Source organism: Gymnodraco acuticeps, unplaced genomic scaffold (genome assembly GCF_902827175.1).
Source record: "Gymnodraco acuticeps unplaced genomic scaffold, fGymAcu1.1, whole genome shotgun sequence".
NCBI lineage: Eukaryota > Metazoa > Chordata > Actinopteri > Perciformes > Bathydraconidae > Gymnodraco > Gymnodraco acuticeps.
The window spans coordinates 318,497-343,737 of NW_022990879.1; the positions used below are offsets into that span (position 1 = coordinate 318,497).

Below are 25,241 nucleotides of genomic sequence, written 5' to 3' on the forward strand. Positions count from 1 at the left end.
TTGTCTGTAGTTGCATCTTTCTACTGGTGAAATACTTTTTATATTCAGATGCTTTTTGAGGGGTGTGCGGTGCCTTGCTTAAGGCCGCCTCAGGGCCCCGGGGGTGGACTGGGACCTCTCCAAGTACCGGTCCACATATTGAGGTGAGTTCGGGGACTTGAACCAGCGACCCTACGGTTCCCAGTCCAAGCCCCAACAGACTGAGCCACTGCCGGACGTAAGTAATATAATTAGCTACATTTATTTTAAGTATTACATCTAAAAGAACCCAATGCAGAAAAGTCTAAAACAAATGTAAAAGAAGTACACAAAAAATCTAAATATTACTTGTAATTATTTAACCTTTATTTAACCAGGAGAAGACGTCTTTTAATTCCCTTTACAGTTGGATAATAGATTATTTGACTAAGCTGTTCTAGTACAAACCATTAGTGAATTTAATATGAACAAAACATCATATTTGATAAACGCTTAAGTTTTAAATGATATGTAAAATATTTCCATTTCAATTGTAGAATAGTATAAGTACCTACATTTTGCAGATTAATGGAATCTAAATGAGTAAATGTACATAGTTACATTGCGCCTTTAAATCCACCTCCCTGCTCAGAAAGACCCTTGAGACGTCTGTCAGTCTGATAAATGATAAATGATGAATTAAACCCTCGTCTTACTGAGAAGTCCTCCAGGTTGATGACGATGGCGAAGGGCATCCCCATGTTGTCGTTAGCCGAAACCACACATCCTCCGAGAGGAATCACTCCCTGACAGAAACACATCAAACTGTCATCCATCACGCTGATTCTGCTTACACACAGGAAGATACTGAATGTACTCTTCCAATCTCAGAGTCCACATGATAACAAAGGTATCCCAACTGTAGCTGTGAACATGACAGGATGTGTGATTACTAGAAGATCATCAGGACTGTTTGAGGCATATGATAGCTATGTGATTAACATGATGATTCAGCCTCTATGGAGAGAGACATCAAGCATGCTCATTTCTGACGTGGAGCTAATCTGAAGTAAACATTGAATACTGCTTTCTATTCCTCCATCTTGTGACTGTGTGACTCCCTCTCTTGGATATCAGCATGTGAAGGACACTGTTCAGGAACTACTTGATGCTCTGTATGTGATGACTACTTCCATTCTGGAGAGGATCACAGATACATGGATCCTGAGGTTGAAGCTCAAGCCGGTGACGAGGGATTATTAACAATTTTAAGTATTCAGAAAAAGTAAGAATTTTGAGGAAAAAGTCTGAATTTTGAGATTTTGAGAAAAAGTCAGGATTTGGAGATTTTGAGAAAAAGTAAGACTTTTGAGAAAAAGTAAGAATTTTAAGAAAAAGTAAGAATTTTGAGATTTGGAGAAAAAGTAAGAATTTTGAGAAAAAGTCAGAATTTTGAGAAAAAGTCAGGATTTTGAGAAAAGTCAGAATTTTGAGATTTTGAGAAAAAGTCAGAATTTTGAGAAAAAAGTCAGTATTTAGTTTGACAGGATGTATGATTACTTAGAAGAACCGGTATTCCTCCATCTTGTGACTGTGTAACTCCCTCTCTTGGATATCAGCATGTTCAGGAACTAGTTGATGCTCTGTGATGACTACTTCCTTTCGGGAGAGGATCACAGATACATGGATCCTGAGATTGAAGCTCAAGCCGGGGACCAGTGATATTTTTCTAACAACAGGTCAAATCCTTCTGTTTATGAAGCATGGCGTAAACACATGGTTCTCCACCCTAATCCTCCCAGATGTTCCTGCAGGAGTTCAGAGAGGATCTCACCTTCGGGTGGATGTTGAAGATCCTGTTGCTCTCGAAGCTCCTCTTCTCACTCTCTGCGTAGTACAGCAGGAAGCTGTCTTTGATGATGAAGAATCTGTGAAGAAGAGGAAAGTAGAACTCAGAAAACACATCCATCATCCATCCTGTGACGGAGCTGCTTTATAGTCCATGCTTTCATTTTCTAAAACACTTTTTCAAATGTTGCTTTTATTGGATTTTTTATTTTTTATTACGTTGTGTTTTTGTTGTCTGGTTTTCAGTTCATTCCATCCTCTGAGTGTTGAGAGGTTTTTATGTGAAAGCACGTCGTACCTCTGTTTGAAGGTGCTTTATGAACAAAGTGAATTATACACACGCACACACACACACACACACACACACACACACACACACACACACACACACACACACACTTTTACCTTCTGACTTATTTTATTTTATGATTTGAGAATGATGAGAAAAAACAAACATTACCTACTGTATATATTTGTTTCAGAATCCTGTTAGTTTTTATAATATAACCCAACTTTTCTCTTAGTGACCCTTGAGATTTCTCTTGTCATTAACCCCCGAAATAGACAGAATAATCAGTATTTTGAGATGTATTCATGCAAAAATGTCAGAAAAGGCCGTTTTCAGTCTCTAAAATATGGAGATTTTCACAGAAAGTTAGCTGTAATGGTTTCTCTGGATCCAGAGTGTATTTTCGTTGTATGCGTTATGTAAACTAAGAGCATTATGGTGACATAAGGTTGCAATCCAGCCAACTACACACACACACACACAAAAACATCCGCATAATTCTCTATAACTTACAGGAAAAGGTACCATAGATGTTTTCAACTGTTTCATAAATGATATGTGATAGTTCTGGCTCTCAAAACAGCACACAGATATGATATTTATGCAAACAAAATGTGTTAATCATCTAAGGATAATCAGCCTTTCTGTTTTGCTGAAGGAAAACTTTCTCCCCACTTTTAAAAATGATAAAAGCAGACTTCCTTTAAACTCTGTTTCTCCCAACTAAAAATAAAATCTAAAAATATGTACTTTTCCTGTAGATTTGAGTTCCTGCACTGATGAGGGTTGTTTAAGCCGCACAGAGGCAAGAGTCCCCCCTCCATGCAGTGAACAGTCATTACCTGTGAGCTTAACCCAGATAAATAGTTTTTACATTTAAAATAGGATAGCATTTAATACTTGAGGTGTCAAAACACTCAGCCTTTTAGTATGAGACAGAAGTTGTGTAAAGGCCAACTTTAATAATAATAATAATAATAACTAGCCTACATTTTTATTAGAGCGCTTTTCCATGTGCTCAAAGCGCTTTACAATTACACAACTTGAACCGTTTATTTTTTTAATTAACACTATAGATTCTCTATGAATAATAAGCTGCTCTACTCTCTCTGAGTTTAGACTCATGAATCCCCCCTCAGGTGCATCGCCCCTCACCTGCGGGACCACTTTGCAGACGGCCGTCCGAAGGGTCTCTTCCACAGCACGCCGTGCAGCTGCACCTTGGTGCTGATGTCCAGCGCCTCGCTGTCCGACTGCTCCATGGACGACCAGGGCGAGAACAGAGAGCTTCTGGACGAGGACGAGAACATCCTCACCCGGAGAGGAGGGGCCCAACAACAACAACAACAACAACAACAACAACAAAGAGTCAATAACAATTACTCACACAATGCATCGAGGTGCAGCAGCAGAGGAATACCGATAACTCAGCAGGGTGGAATAATGCAGCTGCCAATAAGAGCTGCAGGCGGAGAGGACGAGTGAGGGGACAGAGGGAGAGCTTTAGGAATCTGAAGCCGCTCAATGTCCATGGAAGCCGGTAAAAGCTGTTGTTCAGATTACGGCGGCTGCCAGGTACAGAGAGCCAGAAACATGTGGGCGGGGCTGCAGGGGAAAGAGGATGGAGAGCGCGTTAGCGGCTCAGAGTATCAGATTAATTCACACAACAGGTTGTCAGAGTGGACGGACTGCAGATTACAGAGATATCACAGCTCAGTTTCCACAGAGAAGAGCATGAGCGGGAAAACATTCTGTCATCGGCAGAAAAGCCTCTTAAACATTTCAATTAAGAGGAAAAACAGAAAAAATATGAGCAAAGCTAACACAAGTGATGAATAAACTGTTAGCTTGATGAATAACAACTTCATACATGCATTTAAAGAGGCCATATTGTGCTTCCCTGTAGTATATTTTAAAGGTTTTAGTGCATGTAAATGGTCTGCAGAGGCTAAATACACCTGAACATCAGCAGACGAGGACTCTTTAAAGTAGAGACACTGCATACTAATATACACCTGAACATCAGCAGGAGAGGACTCTTTAAAGTAGAGACACTACATACTGATATACACCTGAGCATCAGCAGGAGAGGACTCTTTAAAGTAGAGACACTACACACTGATATACACCTGAACATCAGCAGGAGAGGACTCTTTAAAGTAGAGACACTACACACTGATATACACCTGAACATCAGCAGGAGAGGACTCTTTAAAGTAGAGACACTACACACTAATATACACCTGAACATCAGCAGGAGAGGACTCTTTAAAGTAGAGACACTACATACTGATATACACCTGAACATCAGCAGGAGAGGACTCTTTAAAGTAGAGACACTACATACTGATATACACCTGAACATCAGCAGGAGAGGACTCTTTAAAGTAGAGACACTACATACTGATATACACCTGAACATCAGCAGGAGAGGACTCTTTAAAGTAGAGACACTACATACTGATATACACCTGAGCATCAGCAGGAGAGGACTCTTTAAAGTAGAGACACTACACACTGATATACACCTGAACATCAGCAGGAGAGGACTCTTTAAAGTAGAGACACTACACACTGATATACACCTGGACATCAGCAGGAGAGAACTCTTTAAAGTAGAGACACTACATACTGATATACACCTGAACATCAGCAGGAGAGGACTCTTTAAAGTAGAGACACTACATACTGATATACACCTGAACATCAGCAGGAGAGGACTCTTTAAAGTAGAGACACTACATACTGATATACACCTGAACATCAGCAGGAGAGGACTCTTAAAGTAGAGACACTATATACTGATATACACCTGAACATCAGCAGGAGAGGACTCTTTAAAGTAGAGACACTACATACTGATATACACCTGAACATCAGCAGGAGAGGACTCTTTAAAGTAGAGACACTACACACTGATATACACCTGAACATCAGCAGGAGAGGACTCTTTAAAGTAGAGACACTACACACTGATATACACCTGAACATCAGCAGGAGAGGACTCTTTAAAGTAGAGACACTACATACTGATATACACCTGAACATCAGCAGGAGAGCACTCTTTAAAGTAGAGACACTACATACTGATATATACCTGAACATCAGCAAGAGAGGACTCTTTAAATTAGAGACACTACATACTGATATATACCTGAACATCAGCAGGAGAGGACTCTTTAAAGTAGAGACACTACATACTGATATACACCTGAACATCAGCAGGAGAGCACTCTTTAAAGTAGAGACACTACATACTGATATACACCTGAACATCAGCAGAAGAGGACTCTTTAAATTAGAGACACTACATACTGATATACACCTGAACATCAGCAGGAGAGGACTCTTTTAAATTAGAGACACTACATACTGATATACACCTGAACATCAGCAGAAGAGGACTCTTTAAAGTAGAGACACTGCATACTGATATACACCTGAACATCAGCAGAAGAGGACTCTTTAAAGTAGAGACACTACATACTGATATACACCTGAACATCAGCAGAAGAGGACTCTTTAAAGTAGAGACACTACATACTGATATACACCTGAACATCAGCAGGAGAGGACTCTTTAAATTAGAGACACTACATACTGATATACACCTGAACATCAGCAGAAGAGGACTCTTTAAAGTAGAGACACTGCATACTGATATACACCTGAACATCAGCAAGAGAGGACTCTTTAAAGTAGAGACACTACATACTGATATACACCCTGAACATCAGCAGGAGAGGACTCTTTAAGTAGAGACACTACATACTGATATACACCTGAACATCAGCAGGAGAGGACTCTTTAAAGTAGAGACACTACATAATGATATACACCTGAACATCAGCAGAAGAGGACTCTTTAAAGTAGAGACACTACATACTGATATACACCTGAACATCAGCAAGAGAGGACTCTTTAAAGTAGAGACACTACATACTGATATACACCTGAACATCAGCAAGAGAGGACTCTTTAAAGTAGAGACACTACATACTGATATACACCTGAACATCAGCAGGAGAGGACTCTTTAAAGTAGAGACACTACATACTGATATACACCTGAACATCAGCAGGAGAGGACTCTTTAAAGTAGAGTCACTACATACTGATATACACCTGAACATCAGCAGAAATGAATGAAAGGCTTAAACCACAACAGGAAACCTCTTTTTAAACAAAGTTGAATCACAAAGTAAGAAAGCATTTTCACCAGTTTAAAAAACTTTAATTGAGTTGTCATAAAACACATTGCTTTACAACCGACGTTCACAATCAAAAGTTGGAAATAAGGCAGACTCATCCTGGAATGACGGAAGAAAAATACCCCCCCCCTTCACACTGACAATAATACTACAAATATTGAAGACCCTCCTCTCAGCCCCGACATGTGCCACCTGTAAATGTGGAAGTTACATCAAAATGCACCTTCAGATATCTGATGTTTGAACAAGATCTTACTGCTTAATTGTCACCATATCTATATTGATGGAAGATGCTACGTGCACACACGAGGGGAACATCTGTGATTAAATATCTATAATAAGTGATTGCATTTAAACATGATCACACTGACACTACTTGATCCTGATTGGTCGAAAACAACCACTAACTACCCTTGATGGTTTTACTTTGGCTACAACTTTGAAATGTATTTGTGCAAAGACAGAGCTCTTCATTATGTCCCACATTATTCTCCTTAAATCTAATTATAATGGGATCTTTTCGATGCATGTCTGGAGACATCAGTAACTCTGGGCTTATAACAAAACACTTGGAGAAACATATCATCACTGGACAGCAGCATGAGATTTAGATGATATAAAAGGACGTGCCAAACTATCTTCCGATTTCAATAGATGTTATTTTTCAGAACTAGTTCCTTCCTCAGCCCCAAAGGAAGTCATTCAAACCGACATGAAGACACTTTGATGACTTGTATAACTCATTTTCTCCCTGCCAGCCACAGTCGCACTAAAGCTTGATTTATTTAACATCATTATAGATTTAAATATCCGTTTCCTCTCTGCTTTAAAGTGGGCAGTACTCAGGAGGGTAAAGCTCCTAATAAATAAAAGCCAGGCATGGTATTTAGTCATGCATATTTAATCTCATTAAATGACCAAAACCTTTATTTTAAGGAGATTTAAAAGCCAACAGTTCTGCATGTAAAAAGCAGTTTGGTAAACAATGCATTACATACATAGATTTCCAAGATTCATTTACGTTTTTAAGCACTTTTTTTAATGAGAACAATTCTGTAGCTTCTAAAATGTGAATATTTTGGGGATTTCTTCATATTTTACAACAATTTTTCGGATATATTTGACTTGTTTTACTGTTGGATGCACAAAGGAAGACGTGTGAAATTGTCTTTGGACTCTTTCACGATGTGGATTAGCCCAATTTAAATAACCATGATCTGCAGCGTTTAACACATTCACCAGAGGACTCGTTTGACTTCATTGCCCGTTTCTGTAAAGATCGGACACAGAAGTGACTGATGGTGTAAAGAGAAGAGGCACATGATGGGGCTGTCCTAAAACCTGCCTGAGTGTAAATCCACACAGGTTGGGGTGCAGTTTCCCTTTTATACACACACACTCAGCATCCCATAATAAAAACTAAAACCCCATGCAGCTGCTGGTCAGCATGCGACCCCCCTCTCTTGGTAAAACCATTAGATTTCTACAGAAAAAGTCAGATTTCAGATTTAAAGCAGTTCCATCTCACACAGGAAGTCATGAAGTTACTCTGTACAGACCACAATGACTTAAATACATTTACATGAGCTGAGCAGGCACAGTGACACAGAAGAAGAAGACCTGTAGAAGCTGTAACTACAGATCAATAATCTGCAAATATTTTCATTATCGATTGATCCTAGGAGTCCTTGTTCATGCCAGTGTCAGAAAAGGCCGCTTTTGCCGCTTAAATGTTCAGATGTCCTTTTTGGGGTTGGACTAAAACACAAGACATTTAAAGACTATGTCCTGCTTCTTATTTGATCTGTATAAATATCTTGAGGTTTTGGAGTAAAAAACAAACGTTTACCGAAAACAATGTCGGAAAATGCAGTTTTTAGCCTCTCAAATACTCAGATTACCTACTTTTTTGTTTTATTTAAATTACATTTTGGTGGTTTTTGATTAGATTAAGACATTAAGAGACTATGTATGACTTTTTCTGGGATATTAATGACAAATGTATTCAATATTCCTCAGATTAATCGATAGTAAAAATGTTGTTAGCAGCAGTTCTAGCCTACATTTGAATGCATCAACCTGTTACTGTTTGAACGTTCACGGTGCGTTCAAGAGCGTCTTTCAAACCCACTAAACAAACCCCTCTGCAGCCGTTTCCACGCTTCTGAGACAGAAGTGACTTTTACTCGATTTCACGAGTATCGTTATTGCTCAGGTGAGATTCACTTCAGACGAACAACCCAATTTAAGAAAGAAAATGTCTCCAGAGAAATGGTCCCTTAATGTTTAAATGCCCTCCAGAGAAGTCCTTCATTCAGAGCTGCGGAAATAATATTAACAATAACCCTCCACCTCTAAATAACTATACAATCAATTACTCTATACACATTAACTGCCCCCCCCCCCCCTCCATCTTCTATTTCTAATTACCCTCCAAGTAAAACAGACCAGGAATAAACACGTCCAGAAAGTGAAGAGACAAAAGTGACAGCTCAGGGTCCATGTTTTTTCGTCTTGCGCAGGATTTAGCAGATACGTCTGAGAAGCTGCGATTTATTAACGAGACACCATCAGTACCCATCATTCCTACAGGATAAAGCGAAATCATAACGAGCGTCTAGCCGGTTATCGTGTCATCCTGCGAGGAATAAACGTAGAGAAAGAAACGATTCTACAAACACGTCTTCACGCTAATATGGCACTTGAAATCAGCTCAAAATCAATCTGGATCGATGCTAAGACATTTACACTCTGTACAATTATATTATAAAAAGGAGAGTTGGCCGTCTTGAGATCATCAAATCTCGCTGTGCAACTGCCATCGAGTGAAACATCGATGTAATGATATCTGGACGAGCGCGATGCAGGACTCCACGATGATGGAAATCAAACCCATCGTCACATGGGAAAAAGACTTCAGGTGGAATAAATGGACACGTAGAGAAGCTGTAAGATGTTTCGTGGTTCAGCTCAGTTTGAGTCACAAAAAAGTCCCGCAGCGAGCTCCAGTCTCAACACATCCTTAAAGTTTGAAGTCTCTGTCTCCCTCTCAAATTCTAATGGTGGTGCCCGACGGAGAGCACCAGAGGGATGAGGCAGCCCAGAACCAGCGCTCCCACCTCCACTTTGCTCAGTCCCTTTCCTCCGTTCCCCCCCGCAGGAGAGTGGCTGTGGCCCCCCCCCCACCTCGGGGAGCACGTGCACGGTGGCCACGTAGAGGAAGGTGCCGGCGGAAAACAACATGGCCACTCCGGTGGCGTTGAAGTCGGACAGCGCCTCCTTACTGCTCTGAGGGGGGGGGAGAGACAAGAGAGCGTGAGGGGAGATGCTTCCTTTTGAATGAAACGTGTAATATCTAAACATCAGAGAAACTTCAAGTTCTTTTATTTTACTAAGAGAGTGATTTACAAGGCAAGTTTATTTATAGAGCACTTTTCAACACAAGGCAATTCAAAGCGCTTTACAAAAATGAAAGACATTACGAGCATACAACACAGTAGAAACATTAAAAAAGCAAAGAATGAATAGCACAGGTACATGAATACAAGTTACAGTGTGAGAAGTGAAGAGTTCAATTAAAAGCAGCGGCAAAAAGAAAAGTCTTCAGCCTGGATTTAAAAGTAGTCAGAGTTGCAGCGGCCTGTACTAGTTCATTTTAAAAGGTCCCCTATTGTACTGTTTTACATCAATATATCACAGGTCTCAGATATATACAGAGCCTGTCTCTGATTGGCTGAAACACCAAACAGATCATTGCAGCATTACCCATAATCCCCTCTGTTTCAGCCCTGTTTCCAAAGTGCTGATTCTCTGTCTGTTACTTCAGATGAAAATAAGGAGCCCCTCCCCACGCCCCTCTGAGAGACATTTGGTTACAAAGAACACAATGGTGCTCTAGGAGGAGATTCAGGTGGTAAGGGGGGGGGGGGTTACCTTGGTTGCTGATTGGCTAATGGTTACACAAGACAAACGTTATGACATCATAAAGTGGCCAAAATCTGATCAGCTCATTTTCAGACAGGTTTTTATAGAAATGGATCAAAAAGAGAGAGAATCTTTGTTCCTGAAACTTTCAGAGTCTCTTTCCACAGAGGGGACACATGTTGATGTAGAAGAGACATGAAGAAGAGGGGACACATGTTGATGTAGAAGAGACATGAAGAAGAGGGGACACATGTTGATGGAGAAGAGACATGAAGAAGAGGGGACACATGTTGATGTAGAAGAGACATGAAGAAGAGGGGACACATGTTGATGTAGAGGAGACATGAAGAAGAGGGGACACATGTTGATGTAGAAGAGACATGAAGAAGAGGGGACACATGTTGATGTAGAAGAGACATGAAGAAGAGGGGACACATGTTGATGAAGAAGAGACATGAAGAAGAGGGGACACATGTTGATGTAGAGAGACATGAAGAAGAGAGGACACATGTTGATGTAGAAGAGACATGAAGAAGAGGGGACACATGTTGATGTAGAAGAGACATGAAGAAGAGGGGACACATGTTGATGTAGAAGAGACATGAAGAAGAGGGGACACATGTTGATGTAGAAGAGACATGAAGAAGAGGGGACACATGTTGATGTAGAAGAGACATGAAGAAGAGGGGACACATGTTGATGTAGAAGAGACATGAAGAAGAGGGGACACATGTTGATGTAGAAGAGACACGAAGAAGAGGGGACACATGTTGATGTAGAAGAGACATGAAGAAGAGGAGACACATGTTGATGTAGAAGAGACATGAAGAAGAGGGGACACATGTTGATGTAGAAGAGACATGAAGAAGAGGGGACACATGTTGATGTAGAAGAGACATGAAGAAGAGGGGACACATGTTGATGTAGAAGAGACATGAAGAAGAGGGGACCACATGTTGATGTAGAAGAGACATGAAGAAGAGGGGACACATGTTGATGTAGAAGAGACATGAAGAAGAGGGGACACATGTTGATGTAGAAGAGACATGGAGAAGAAGGGACACATGTTGATGTAGAAGAGACATGAAGAAGAGGGGACACATGTTGATGTAGAAGAGACATGAAGAAGAGGGGACACATGTTGATGTAGAAGAGACATGGAGAAGAAGGGACACATGTTGATGTAGAAGAGACATGAAGAAGAGGGGACACATGTTGATGTAGAAGAGACATGAAGAAGAGGGGACACATGTTGATGTAGAAGAGACATGAGAAGAGGGGAAACATGTTGATGTAGAAGAGACATGGAGAAGAGGGGACACATGTTGATGTAGAAGAGACATGAAGAAGAGGAGACACATGTTGATGTAGAAGAGACATGGAGAAGAGGGGACACATGTTGATGTAGAAGAGACATGAAGAAGAGGGGACACATGTTGATGTAGAAGAGACATGAAGAAGAGGGGACACATGTTGATGTAGAAGAGACATGAAGAAGAGGGGACACATGTTGATGTAGAAGAGACATGGAGAAGAGGATTTTGCATAATGGGTGAGCTTTAAGTTTTATTTCAGTATTTACCTGGCTGAGGCCCAGGAAGGTGAGCATGGCGAGGACGGGCGCTGCGAGGGAGAAAACCAGCAGATGTCTCCGGATCCGGTTCCTCTCCAGACCGGCATGCATCAGGAACGAGACGAGGCCGAACGCCGCCGGAGCCTGAAGGTACAGAGCAGGAGATTCAACATTTAATATGTACTGCTGCTAAGCACAGTAGCTAGTAGCTACAGTGCAGCTACGGCAATGAAACACTTCAGTCACAGCCGGCTCCTCCAACAGTGCAACATATAGATAGGACATAGAAGTAAGAAAACAGAGATGTGCAACTAAATACAAATGTTGCGGACAAAGTTAAAAGCACACGACGAAAAGTAAACAAACACAGAGTTGGAGAGAAGCCAATGACACAGTGACGGCAGCCATCTTCTCTTTAAGAGCTGCACGTAACGATTAGTCTGCAGATCATACTCTTGATTTGTCAAGTATGAGTAAAAATAAGTTTACGTTACCGATAACTTTTTCTACAACATTCAAACATGGCTTATGTTGTCAGACAAACTGCCTAAAACCTAAACAATATTACATTAACGACACTAAGACAAAGGGAAGCAGCTTATTCCCACAAATGTGACGCTGAAATTAAAATGGATTAAAATGACAAAATATGTTCTTAGTAAAACTTAGTAAACTCACAATGGAATAACTTAGTAAATGAAATCTATGTAACGGAAAAACAACGATGAGAATTAGAAACCAAAAGCATATCTTTGAGGAAAGGTGGGGAAATGGGTCAAGTATAGAACAATATAATTAATGTATACCTGAGTATTAATAATGTATCCATTCTTTTATTTTTAATATTATCATCAATACTATTATTTTATTATTTCTTTTCGGATTTGTCATCTGTTATGTAGTTAATCGATGTACCTAGATGTGTTTATTTAGTTATGTATGCTTTGTGAATATCTTCTTAAAATGCAAATACAATTTTTTAATTAAAATTTTAAAAAAGAACAAAATATGACTGATAATCAAAATACTTGGCAATCATTTAATCTACAACATAAGTCTCAATTACAGGTAAAGTTACACAATGTTGATTTCTTCGTTAACATTAAGCTGTCTTTGGCTCTTTTCTGCTGTAACAAAGTTTCACCTCTGAATACGAATAAATAAATAAAGGTTTTCTGATTGACTGTAGGAAAGTCACCTTGTGCAGCATGATGGCTACGAACACGATGAGCTGGACGCTGGTCTGAGACGTGGAGGCAGCCGCTCCGAGAGCCACTCCGTCAGCTGGAGACACATGGAGGGAATTAAGATTGGGTTATGAGCGTAACAATACATGTGTCCCCTCTTCTTCCTGTCTCTTCTACATCAACATGTGTCCCCCTCTTCTTCATGTCTCTTCTACATCAACATGTGTCCCCTCTTCTTCATGTCTCTTCTACATCAACATGTGTCCCCTCTTCTCCATGTCTCTTCTACATCAACATGTGTCCCCTCTTCCTCATGTCTCTTCTACATCAACATGTGTCCCCTCTTCTCCATGTCTCTTCTACATCAACATGTGTCCCCTCTTCTCATGTCTCTTCTACATCAACATGTGTCCCCTCTTCTTCATGTCTCTTCTACATCAACATGTGTCCCCTCTTCTTCATGTCTCTTCTACATCAACATGTGTCCCCTCTTCTTCATGTCTCTTCTACATCAACATGTGTCCCATCTTCTTCATGTCTCTTCTACATCAACATGTGTCCCCTCTTCTTCATGTCTCCTCTACATCAACATGTGTCCCCTCTTCTTCATGTCTCTTCTACATCAACATGTGTCCCCTCTTCTACATCAACATGTGTCCCCTCTTCTTCATGTCTCCTCTACATCAACATGTGTCCCATCTTCTTCATGTCTCCTCTACATCAACATGTGTCCCCTCTTCTTCATGTCTCTTCTACATCAACATGTGTCCTCTCTTCTTCATGTCTCTTCTACATCAACATGTGTCCCCTCTTCTTCATGTCTCCTCTACATCAACATGTGTCCCCTCTTCTTCATGTCTCTTCTACATCAACATGTGTCCCCTCTTCTTCATGTCTCTTCTACATCAACATGTGTCCCCTCTTCTTCATGTCTCTTCTACATCAACATGTGTCCCCTCTTCTTCATGTCTCCTCTACATCAACATGTGTCCCCTCTTCTTCATGTCTCTTCTACATCAACATGTGTCCCCTCTTCTTCATGTCTCTTCTACATCAACATGTGTCCCCTCTTCTTCATGTCTCTTCTACATCAACATGTGTCCCCTCTTCTTCATGTCTCTTCTACATCAACATGTGTCCCCCTCTTCTTCATGTCTCTTCTACATCAACATGTGTCCCCTCTTCTTCATGTCTCTTCTACATCAACATGTGTCCCCTCTTCTTCATGTCTCTTCTACATTAACATGTGTCCCCTCTTCTACATGTCTCTTCTACATCAACATGTGTCCCCTCTTCTTCATGTCTCTTCTACATCAACATGTGTCCCCTCTTCTACATCAACATGTGTTCCCTCTTCTTCATGTCTCTTCTACATCAACATGTGTCCCCTCTTCTTCATGTCTCTTCTACATCAACATGTGTCCCCTCTTCTTCATGTCTCCTCTACATCAACATGTGTCCCCTCTTCTTCATGTCTCTTCTACATCAACATGTGTCCCCTCTTCTACATCAACATGTGTCCCCTCTTCTTCATGTCTCCTCTACATCAACATGTGTCCCATCTTCTTCATGTCTCCTCTACATCAACATGTGTCCCCTCTTCTTCATGTCTCTTCTACATCAACATGTGTCCCCTCTTCTTCATGTCTCTTCTACATCAACATGTGTCCCCTCTTCTTCATGTCTCTTCTACATCAACATGTGTCCCCTCTTCTTCATGTCTCTTCTACATCAACATGTGTCCCATCTTCTTCATGTCTCCTCTACATCAACATGTGTCCCCTCTTCTTCATGTCTCTTCTACATCAACATGTGTCCTCTCTTCTTCATGTCTCTTCTACATCTACATGTGTCCCCTCTTCTTCATGTCTCTTCTACATCAACATGTGTCCCCTCTTCTTCATGTCTCTTCTACATCAACATGTGTCCCCTCTTCTTCATGTCTCTTCTACATCAACATGTGTCCCCTCTTCTTCATGTCTCTTCTACATCAACATGTGTCCCCTCTTCTTCATGTCTCCTCTACATCAAACATGTGTCCCCTCTTCTTCATGTCTCCTCTACATCAACATGTGTCCCTCTTCTCATGTCTCTTCTACATCAACATGTGTCCCCTCTTCTTCATGTCTCTTCTACATCAACATGTGTCCCGTCTTCTTCATGTCTCTTCTACATCAACATGTGTCCCCTCTTCTTCATGTCTCTTCTTACATCAACAGGTGTGTCCCCTCTTCTTCATGTCTCTTCTACATCAACATGTGTCCCCTCTTCTTCATGTCTCCTCTACATCAACATGTGTCCCCTCTTCTTCATGTCTCTTCTACATCAACATGTGTCCCCTCTTCTTCATGTCTCTTCTACATCAACATGTGTCCCTCTTCTTCATGTCTCTTCTACATCAACATGTGTCCCCTCTTCTCCATGTCTCTTCTACATCAACATTGTGTCCCCTCTTCTTCATGTCTCTTCTACATCAACATGTGTCCTCCTCTTCTCCATGTCTCTTCTACATCAACATGTGTCCCCTCTTCTTCATGTCTCTTCTACATCAACATGTGTCCCCTCTTCTCCATGTCTCTTCTACATCAACATGTGTCCCCTCTTCTTCATGTCTCTTCTACATCAACATGTGTCCCCTCTTCTCCATGTCTCTTCTACATCAACATGTGTCCCCTCTTCTTTCATGTCTCTTCTACATCAACATGTGTCCCCTCTTCTTCATGTCTCTTCTACATCAACATGTGTCCCCTCTTCTCCATGTCTCTTCTACATCAACATGTGTCCTCTCTTCTTCATGTCTCTTCTACATCAACATGTGTCCCCTCTTCTTCAAGTAACAGACAGAGAATCAGCACTTTGGAAACAGGGCTGAAACAGAGGGGATTATGGGTAATGCTGCAATGATCTGTTTGGTGTTTCAGCCAATCAGAGACAGGCTCTGTATATATCTGAGACCTGTAATACATTGATGAAAGACAGTATAATAGGGGACCTTTAAGTAAGTTGCAAATGTAACATTTTGAAAAAGTAAACTGTTACTGCTCAAACTCTGATCACCTTTGCGTTTAGTTTTTCCATATTACAGAAATCTCAAGCACTCCTTAATATGGGATTCACTTATTATTAATAATAGAAAAGTTCATATTTACACATTGAGACACAGCATGTCTGAGTTCAACTACAGTATATTGTATATTTGGCAAAGTAACTCCTGCTAAATGACCCTTCTCTGTTACAGCACCAGCTTGTGATTAAGACTAATGAAGATGCTGTTAACAAAACTAGTATCATCATTTTGGACAATTCATGTTCAAACCCACATTTATAAATGTTCCCATACTCAATCTGATACATGCAATATTCGCCCTTCGAAGAACATATTTACCCTGAGCATGTGATGTTCTTTTAATTCAAAGAAAAACCAGATAACCGTAGTACCTGCAGCGTGGACCACCAGCCCCAAGGTGGTGGTGATCTTTGAGGAGGCCCTCGCTGCCTCTGGATCTAAAGCTGAAAAAACAACAAGTCAGAAGAAATTAGCTATGACAGTCTTATACGTTTAAGAAATACAAATATTAAAAGTAGTACCAAGTGATAATGACAGGGTATGCAGGAATCCTGAAGTCACATGTAAGACCTTTTTTAAGACCCTTTCCATACATTTTAAGACCTCATCGCCACTTTGAGTTTTAACCGGTTACCTTGGCGACACACTTTACCTCACATTGACTATATACAGTATTGATTGTCCTTCCTCCTTATCTTCCAACCATTTGGACGCAGACTTGCATTTCCCCATAACGATGTTGTTTAACAACCGGCGTAAACGGACCTTCGCGCTATCAAGCAGTGAGCGTGCGACGTCCTGTTCAGATGACGTCCAACCCAACGGGATGCCATCAATAAACTACAGAATCACACTACACACCTACGCCATGATTACATTCAGGCAGACTGTAGAATACAACCTCTTTGGACCATTTATATACTTACTGAAAACAAGCTACAAAATGTAATACCTTGGAAAATGCAGTTTAATACTTTTTAATAGCCTTCATTTTCGCTAAATTGATTTATCAACTTTTAATACTTTTTAAGACCCCGCGGACCCCCTGGATAAGGACCCCCTGGATAAGGACCCCCTGGATAAGGACCCCCTGGATAAGGACCCCCTGGATAAGGACACCCTGGATAAGGACACCCTGGATAAGGACCCCCTGGATAAGGACCCCCTGGATAAGGACCCCCTGGATAAGGACACCCTGGATAAGGACCCCCTGGATAAGGACCCCCTGGATAAGGACCCCCTGGATAAGGACCCCCTGGATAAGGACCCCCTGGATAAGGACCCCCTGGATAAGGACCCCCTGGATAAGGACAGAGAAGCATCTCAAGCATCAGCTGCTAAAACAATTGAGATCTCACATTGTTCTGAAAAAAGCCTCGAGAGTGTGGAGAAATGTTTAGACCAAAACACTTTCCTCCGGAGAAGATTAGCCCTTGATGTCGCTCAGGATAACGCTGCTGTCACTATGACTGGGCAGTATATACTGAAATGACATCAAGATCATGATGAGACGAGACTTTGTCTTACATTTTGGACATCGTGTTATAATAAGTGTTTTCCAGGTTTCAAAGGCTGCATCATATCAAAGCGATGTCATTTCCCAAATGTACTCGACTTAGCTGTTCCAACATTAACCGTTATCTCCACATTACTTATGATTACCGTATTGACCCGAGTATAAGACGACCCCTCTTTTTCAAGACCACATTGTTTTCCATCTTACTCCTTTGTGGACCGTGGAATGCTTTTCTCTGACTGTTTACATTTTTAAGACAGTCTTTTTGGGCTTGCCATCTTCTAACGTTACATTACATGTTACACGCTTTGATCCAAAGCGACTCACATGCTCAACACTGTGGGCAATCCCCACAGGAGCAATTTGGGGTGAAGTGTCTCAGGGACACAACGACATGCTGACTGCAGTGGGGTTTGAACCTGTGACCCCCTGATCCGAACACCAACGCACAACCCACTGCACCACACGCCTCCACGTAACACCTTACACTCAGTAACACCATATTTCTTTGCTGCTAGACAAGTTATTCGATGGCTCTGCTTCGTTGATTACCATCATCTTAAAATTGGCCTCGTAACTTCGCCTCTCTTGTTTATTAACTTGCCTACTTTTGATCCACTTTGTTGGAGTTGGTCTCCATCTCTTTCTCTCCTGTTGCTGTGCACTGTTACTTTAAGACGGTGTCTGGCTTGGGGGAACACGATCTGTTGCTGTGAATGTAATTTAGACCCTCCAGAAAAACGCGATTCTGCGAACGCAGAATTTACCGCATAATCAGCAAAATGGCGCAGATTTTTAAAAGGGCGCATAATCCCCGCATTTTTCCACACAACGTTGAGGGGAAAAAAGTTAACTCGTCTTGACGTGAAGTGATGATGATGATGATGATGAAGCGACGTCATCAGCTCGCGCATCACAGAAGGTAAACAACACCGTAGAGTGAACATGTGGAGCTCACACGCGAGAGAAAACACCAAGATGACAAAATCGAATCCATCTCATTTACCGACGAACATTTCTGCTAAAGACCGGGCAAAGCAGAATTCCCCCGATGTCTTGCACGAAAGTGGGGGGAAACTATTCTGTGTTGGAGCATAAGAGAACATCGACGGTGACGACCCACTTTGATTCATTCAAACATTCGAAAATGCTTTCTGCTGCTGCGGACAAGAAAGCCAAACAACTCACGTTCACCGAGGCATCGACCTCCAAAACCCTTTCGAGGGCTACAAGAAACGAGGTGAGAAGCCTACAAGATTGAAGCTGGTCAGATAACGAACGAGTAAATGAATGAATGAGGCGGAGAAGTGTGTGTGTGTGTGTGAGTGTGTGTGTGTGAGTGTGAGAGAGAGTGTGATTAAAATAGCCCTATTGCTTTTACAATAAATAAACATTGAATGTGTTTAATTGAATAGTAAAGGGGTTTAACGTTAGTGGCAGGTTGTGTGTGAGAGAGAATAAATAAGACAGCCCAATATTGAAAAATATATATATTCTTTTTCGCAACTTCCCGCAACTTCACCACATAAAATCACATAAAAACCCCGCATGTTTAATCGCATAATCAAGGATTTTAGCCCGGGTTTTTCTGGAGGGTCTAGTAATTACATCGAAAAGTCTATACCACGAATATAAGACGAGCCCTATTTTTCTAGAAAAAAAAAGACGTCTTATATTCGGGTCAATAGGTATTTAACAAATACCCCATTGCAATCCGAACACGTGTCCCCCACTAGACGAGTGTGTGTGTGTGTTTTACGGTTGTGTTCACTGACCTTCGGTGCTGTGAACGTGCGCGCTGCCGATCTGGTCGACCAGCAGCATGAAGACGAAGCCGAGCACCAGAGAGACTCCGATGCAGGCGTGCAGCTGCTCGTGGCTGTGCTCGTGCTTCCCCCCCCGCACTCACGTCCACTTCCCCCTTCGTCTCCGACACCTCCACAACCCCCGCCTGGCCGTGGCTGTGGTGAGCTCCTGCGGGAAGAATAAGAGACACATGGACAGTTAAAGAAAAACCCTTTAACACATCTGGTTACAGAGAATGCTATAGTGATATTTCTGAAACTATACAACGGAAACTAAATATTCTCAGCAACCTATATTTTTTACTTGATTGAAACAAGACGATAACATTACGTCAACCCATCACATGAAATATCAACATGCAATATTGTTGATGGATAAAACAAGAGAAAAGGGCTGTTAGAAAAGTTCTCTAAATGGCATTTCAATTGTACGACATATTCTGCTGATGTTCAGGTGTATATCAGTATGTAGTGTCTCTACTTTAAAGAGTCCTCTCCTGCTGATGTTCAGGTGTATATCAGTATGTAGTGTCTCTACTTTAAAGAGTCCTCTCCTGCTGATGTTCAGGTGTATATCAGTATGTAGTGTCTCTACTTTAAAGAGTCCTCTCCTGCTGATGTTCAGGTGTATATCAGCATGTAGTGTCTCTACTTTAAAGAGTCCTCTCCTGCTGATGTTCAGGGTGTATATCAGCATGTAGTGTCTCTACTTTAAAGAGTCCTCTCCTGCTGATGTTCCGGTGTATATCAGTATGTAGTGTCTCTACTTTAAAGAGTCCTCTCCTGCTGATGTTCAGGTGTATATCAGTATGTAGTGTCCTCTACTTTAAAGAGTCCTCTCCTGCTGATGTTCAGGTGTATATCAGCATGTAGTGTCTCTACTTTAAAGAGTCCTCTCCTGCTGATGTTCAGGTGTATATCAGCATGTAGTGTCCTCTACTTTAAAGAGTCCTCTCCTGCTGATGTTCAGGGTGTATATCAGTATGTAGTGTCTCTACTTTAAAGAGTCCTCTCCTGCTGATGTTCCGGTGTATATCAGTATGTAGTGTCTCTACTTTAAAAGAGTCCTCTCCTGCTGATGTTCAGGTGTATATCAGTATGTAGTGTCTCTACTTTAAAGAGTCCTCTCCTGCTGATGTTCAGGTGTATATCAGTATGTAGTGTATCTACTTTAAAGAGTCCTCTCCTGCTGATGTTCAGGTGTATATCAGCATGTAGTGTCTCTACTTTAAAGAGTCCTCTCCTGCTGATGTTCAGGTGTATATCAGTATGTAGTGTCTCTACTTTAAAGAGTCCTCTCCTGCTGATGTTCAGGTGTATATCAGCATGTAGTGTCTCTACTTTAAAGAGTCCTCTCCTGCTGATGTTCAGGTGTATATCAGTATGTAGTGTCTCTAATTTAAAGAGTCCTCTCCTGCTGATGGTTCAGGTGTATATCAGTATGTAGTGTCTCTACTTTAAGAGTCCTCTCCTGCTGATGTTCAGGTGTATATCAGTATGTAGTGTCTCTACTTTAAAGAGTCCTCTCCTGCTGATGTTCAGGTGTATATCAGTATGTAGTGTCTCTACTTTAAAGAGTCCTCTCCTGCTGATGTTCAGGTGTATATCAGCATGTAGTGTCTCTACTTTAAAGAGTCCTCTCCTGCTGATGTTCAGGTGTATATCAGTATGTAGTGTCTCTACTTTAAAGAGTCCTCTCCTGCTGATGTTCAGGTGTATATCAGTATGTAGTGTCTCTACTTTAAAGAGTCCTCTCCTGCTGATGTTCAGGTGTATATCAGTATGTAGTGTCCTCTACTTTAAAGAGTCCTCTCCTGCTGATGTTCAGGTGTATATCAGTATGTAGTGTCTCTACTTTAAAGAGTCCTCTCCTGCTGATGTTCAGGTGTATATCCAGTATGTAGTGTCTCTACTTTAAAGAGTCCTCTCCTGCTGATGTTCAGGTGTATATCAGTATGTAGTGTCTCTACTTTAAAGAGTCCCTCTCCTGCTGATGTTCAGGTGTATATCAGTATGTAGTGTCTCTACTTTAAAGAGTCCTCTCCTGCTGATGTTCAGGTGTATATCAGCATGTAGTGTCTCTACTTTAAAGAGTCCTCTCCTGCTGATGTTCAGGTGTATATCAGTATGTAGTGTCTCTACTTTAAAGAGTCCTCTCCTGCTGATGTTCAGGTGTATATCAGTATGTAGTGTCTCTACTTTAAAAGAGTCCTCTCCTGCTGATGTTCAGGTGTATATCAGTATGTAGTGTCTCTACTTTAAAGAGTCCTCTCCTGCTGATGTTCAGGTGTATATCAGTATGTAGTGTCTCTACTTTAAAGAGTCCTCTCCTGCTGATGTTCAGGTGTATATCAGTATGTAGTGTCTCTACTTTAAAGAGTCCTCTCCTGCTGATGTTCAGGTGTATATCAGTATGTAGTGTCTCTACTTTAAAGAGTCCTCTCCTGATGATGTTCAGGTGTATATCAGTATGTAGTGTCTCTACTTTAAAGAGTCTCTCCTGCTGATGTTCAGGTGTATATCAGTATGTAGTGTCTCTACTTTAAAGAGTCCTCTCCTGCTGATGTTCAGGTGTATATCAGTATGTAGTGTATCTACTTTAAAGAGTCCTCTCCTGCTGATGTTCAGGTGTATATCAGTAGGTAGTGTCTCTACTTTAAAGAGTCCTCTCCTGCTGATGTTCAGGTGTATATCAGTATGTAGTGTCTCTACTTTAAAGAGTCCTCTCCTGCTGATGTTCAGGTGTATATCAGTATGTAGTGTATCTACTTTAAAGAGTCCTCTCCTGCTGATGTTCAGGTGTATATCAGTATAGTGTCTCTACTGTGACATGTCCCGCCCCTTAGCCTATCACGTACAATGTGTTGGAGCGCTAGCCAATCGAAGCACTTACTTAGTGTTTTAATTGACTAAGATAGAATTTGAACGCCTCAGAGGTTTGGACTTTGAACTTGAGTGTAAAAACCAGATGAGCGTCACAAACCCACGAAGCTTCTTCAGAGACAATGCAATGCAAATAATTACAGAACAAATATCTGTGTTTGAACCGGGACTGCTACGTAAGAGAAAAAGACGTCATCATGTTTAACTTTACAGCTTTCTGACCTTCGATCAGTTTGCAAAGGATTCGTATAAACAGAATAGTCTATGTTCAGTTTTTAGTTTTGCAGACTCAGAAAAAGGTCTTGATGTTTTTTGCATGCATTATTCAAAGTGTTCTGGCCTTCTTTTAAATAAAACATTGACTAAACAAGTCTGTCTTTCATTGGACTTTAGGTTTAAACACTTTTTCCGCTGCTATGGACAATCAGGCAATAATGTACATTCTCAAATATTGAAGTGACTGTTATTTTGTATATATTGAATGTTGTGTTTTTATTTAGGTCTTAATGTGTGCACATGTACAAATGTGTCTTTGATTCCATGTATATAGGATATACATATTTGCACAGATATTTTTATATACATTTGTTTTTATATTCTGGAGTGTGGGAAACGGTATTTCGATCTCTCTGTCTGTACACACAAACTGGAAGATTGACAATAACGTTGACTTTGACTAAACATAATACAATTCAACAAAGCCTCCATGATGGGGAAACATTTCTGGGTAATCTGTGAGGAAATACAGTCAGGATCCGGTGTGTTTGTTAACTCTACCTTCAAGTATTTCTTCATAAAGCGCGTGGACTCCCTCAGGAATGATGACAGCGAGCGCGGTGCCACACAGCAGCCCGGCGCCCAGCACCGTGACCAGCTTCAGCTTCTCCTGCACACACACACACACACACACACACACAAATATGTCTGTGTTTATACACACCAGATCATCTGATATCTAACAGAGCTCATGATTCAAACCACCAGAAAAGGTCTTTTACTCATAACTATTGCATCGAGAACACATTGTAAACTATGTGCTTTTTTATCAGTTCAAACGTAGAGAAAAGGAAAAAATGCCTTTGTTTTCTGAACCCAAAGCATTCATTATTTTGCAGAAATGCCTGTCTTTTAGCACAAACCTAGGTGCCTTAAATACCATAAACCACATGCACGTGGGAAAACAATAATGATAATAATAATAAAAACAATGCAAGTAAAGCTTGATTTTTGGTTCCTTAATGTATATTTTATGTTTCCTATGTGTACCTTTTAGTTTTTGTACCTGAAAAGACACCAAAATGTGTCCTTTCCAGTTCAAATAAAATACAAAGAATAGTTTTTCAATATAATTCAGCATAAACTTCTTTAAATTCTCAACAATGATTGTGTTTTACAGTCAAACTTAACATGACATTCATCCCCCAAAAGCAGTGATCATTTCAAAGCAGTGTTATCTATCTCCAGACCTATAGATCGTCCTGTTATTTGTTATTCATGATGCAATCAGTGTCTGATGAAAAGACAGACGAAGACAAACACAAAACTGACAGAGATTAACTTGTACCTCTCTGTCAGTGGTGGAAAAAGTACTCAGATCTTTTAAATAAGTTAACAAACAATACGTCATAATTGTCAAAATACTACAATTAAAACCCTAACATATGTAGTGGAGTAGAAGTACAAAGTACCATTCAATGGAAAGTAAAGTACCTCAAAATTGTACTTGAGTAAATCTACTTAGTTACTTTCCACCTCTGCTCTCTGTGAATGTGCAAATGTGGTTAAAGTTATCCCAACAACAAGCTTTTAAGAACCACTTTTTGTAAAGCTTTGTATGCACACTTACCTCTGAGAAGTTGACAGCCAGAGGAATGGTTCCTGCCACATAACATCCCACCAACATGGCGAGAGACAGCAGGCTGATGGAGCTGAAGTCGTCCATTATTACTGCACTTTATGCTAATGCTAGGCTAACCAACAACAACCAACCGCCACCTCTTTAACACTAATAATCCTTACAGTTAAATCACATGCCACGAGATGCAACTGTTGCTTCTCAATAGTGGCTAATTTAATAAACGTCTCTGTAATCTGGACTAAATTCAGATAGCTGCTAAACATACAGGTTTATCTTAAAAGAGACGTTACACTAAGCTAAGCTAACTGTGCTAAGCTAACTAGCCTCCGTATCAACAATTCACAAACTATGAATCCCCGACACGTTCTCGTTCACTTGCAAACATCCGACACTCCGCATAGTGTCCTCCAGATTTAGCTGTCAGTAACAATAAGGTGATAATATTGCAACTTCCTGAATTGTTCAGCAGCTGAAGCTCAGACAGGCTAACAGAACATCCTGTTGTTAGCTGCTGGAAGATCATCCGGGTCACAACGCAACTGCTCAACCTGCCACGTTTCAGCCTCACGGGAGGAAGGCACAGGAGGGCTGATAATCATCATAATGATAATATCAATAACACATTTAATTTACAGGCGCCTTTCAATGCCAATTACACATTTTCAAATATTATTATAATAATAAAAGTGATGGATTTGATACAAATATTTATCTTTTTTAATACAAATATTTTTATTTTTGGGAAAATGTCACATTCACAAGAATAAAATATGAAAAAATAACAAAGGCAATCATACAGGAGAGGAGTAGAGCCACCTGAGGAAATTGTTTTTGGGATGTGATCCAGATTTATTTCCAATTATTTTTTGCTGACAAAATAAATCAGAATTAACATTATTTTTAACTTTTGGTCACATCCCCAGAAAACATGTGGCCCTAATCCTACTTTACTTGAAATGTTACCTTTTGTTTTATCCCTATTTTCTTTATATTTCTTTCTTATTTTCTTTATATATTTTATGTGTAAGGCAAGGCAAGTTTGTTTATATAGCACCTTTCAACACAAGACAATTCAAAGTGCTTTACAAAAATGAAAAACAATAAGAAAATGGAATTTAAATAT

At 40.6% G+C, this 25,241-nt stretch overlaps 2 protein-coding genes across 2 annotated transcripts in view; both read right to left on the reverse strand.

Moving 5' to 3' along the window:
* plekhd1 (pleckstrin homology domain containing, family D (with coiled-coil domains) member 1) overlaps positions 1–3,714 on the reverse strand; it is a gene marked incomplete in the record, with an annotated part of 12,872 nt that extends 9,158 nt beyond the window's left edge. The window contains 3 exon segments of the mRNA XM_034233422.1: positions 675–764; positions 1,793–1,886; positions 3,251–3,714. Coding sequence (XP_034089313.1) covers positions 675–764; positions 1,793–1,886; positions 3,251–3,405 — 339 coding nt within the window.
* Positions 3,715–6,306: 2,592 nt separating this feature from the next.
* On the reverse strand, positions 6,307–24,691 carry slc39a9 (solute carrier family 39 member 9). Its single transcript, XM_034233406.1, is given in 9 exon segments — positions 6,307–9,482; positions 9,484–9,593; positions 11,812–11,946; positions 13,001–13,086; positions 16,428–16,499; positions 19,348–19,472; positions 19,474–19,546; positions 23,038–23,146; positions 24,107–24,691. Coding segments are annotated over 9 exon segments (927 nt in total). The 5' UTR covers positions 24,203–24,691; the 3' UTR covers positions 6,307–9,361.
* Between the last annotated feature and the right edge of the window lie 550 nt (positions 24,692–25,241).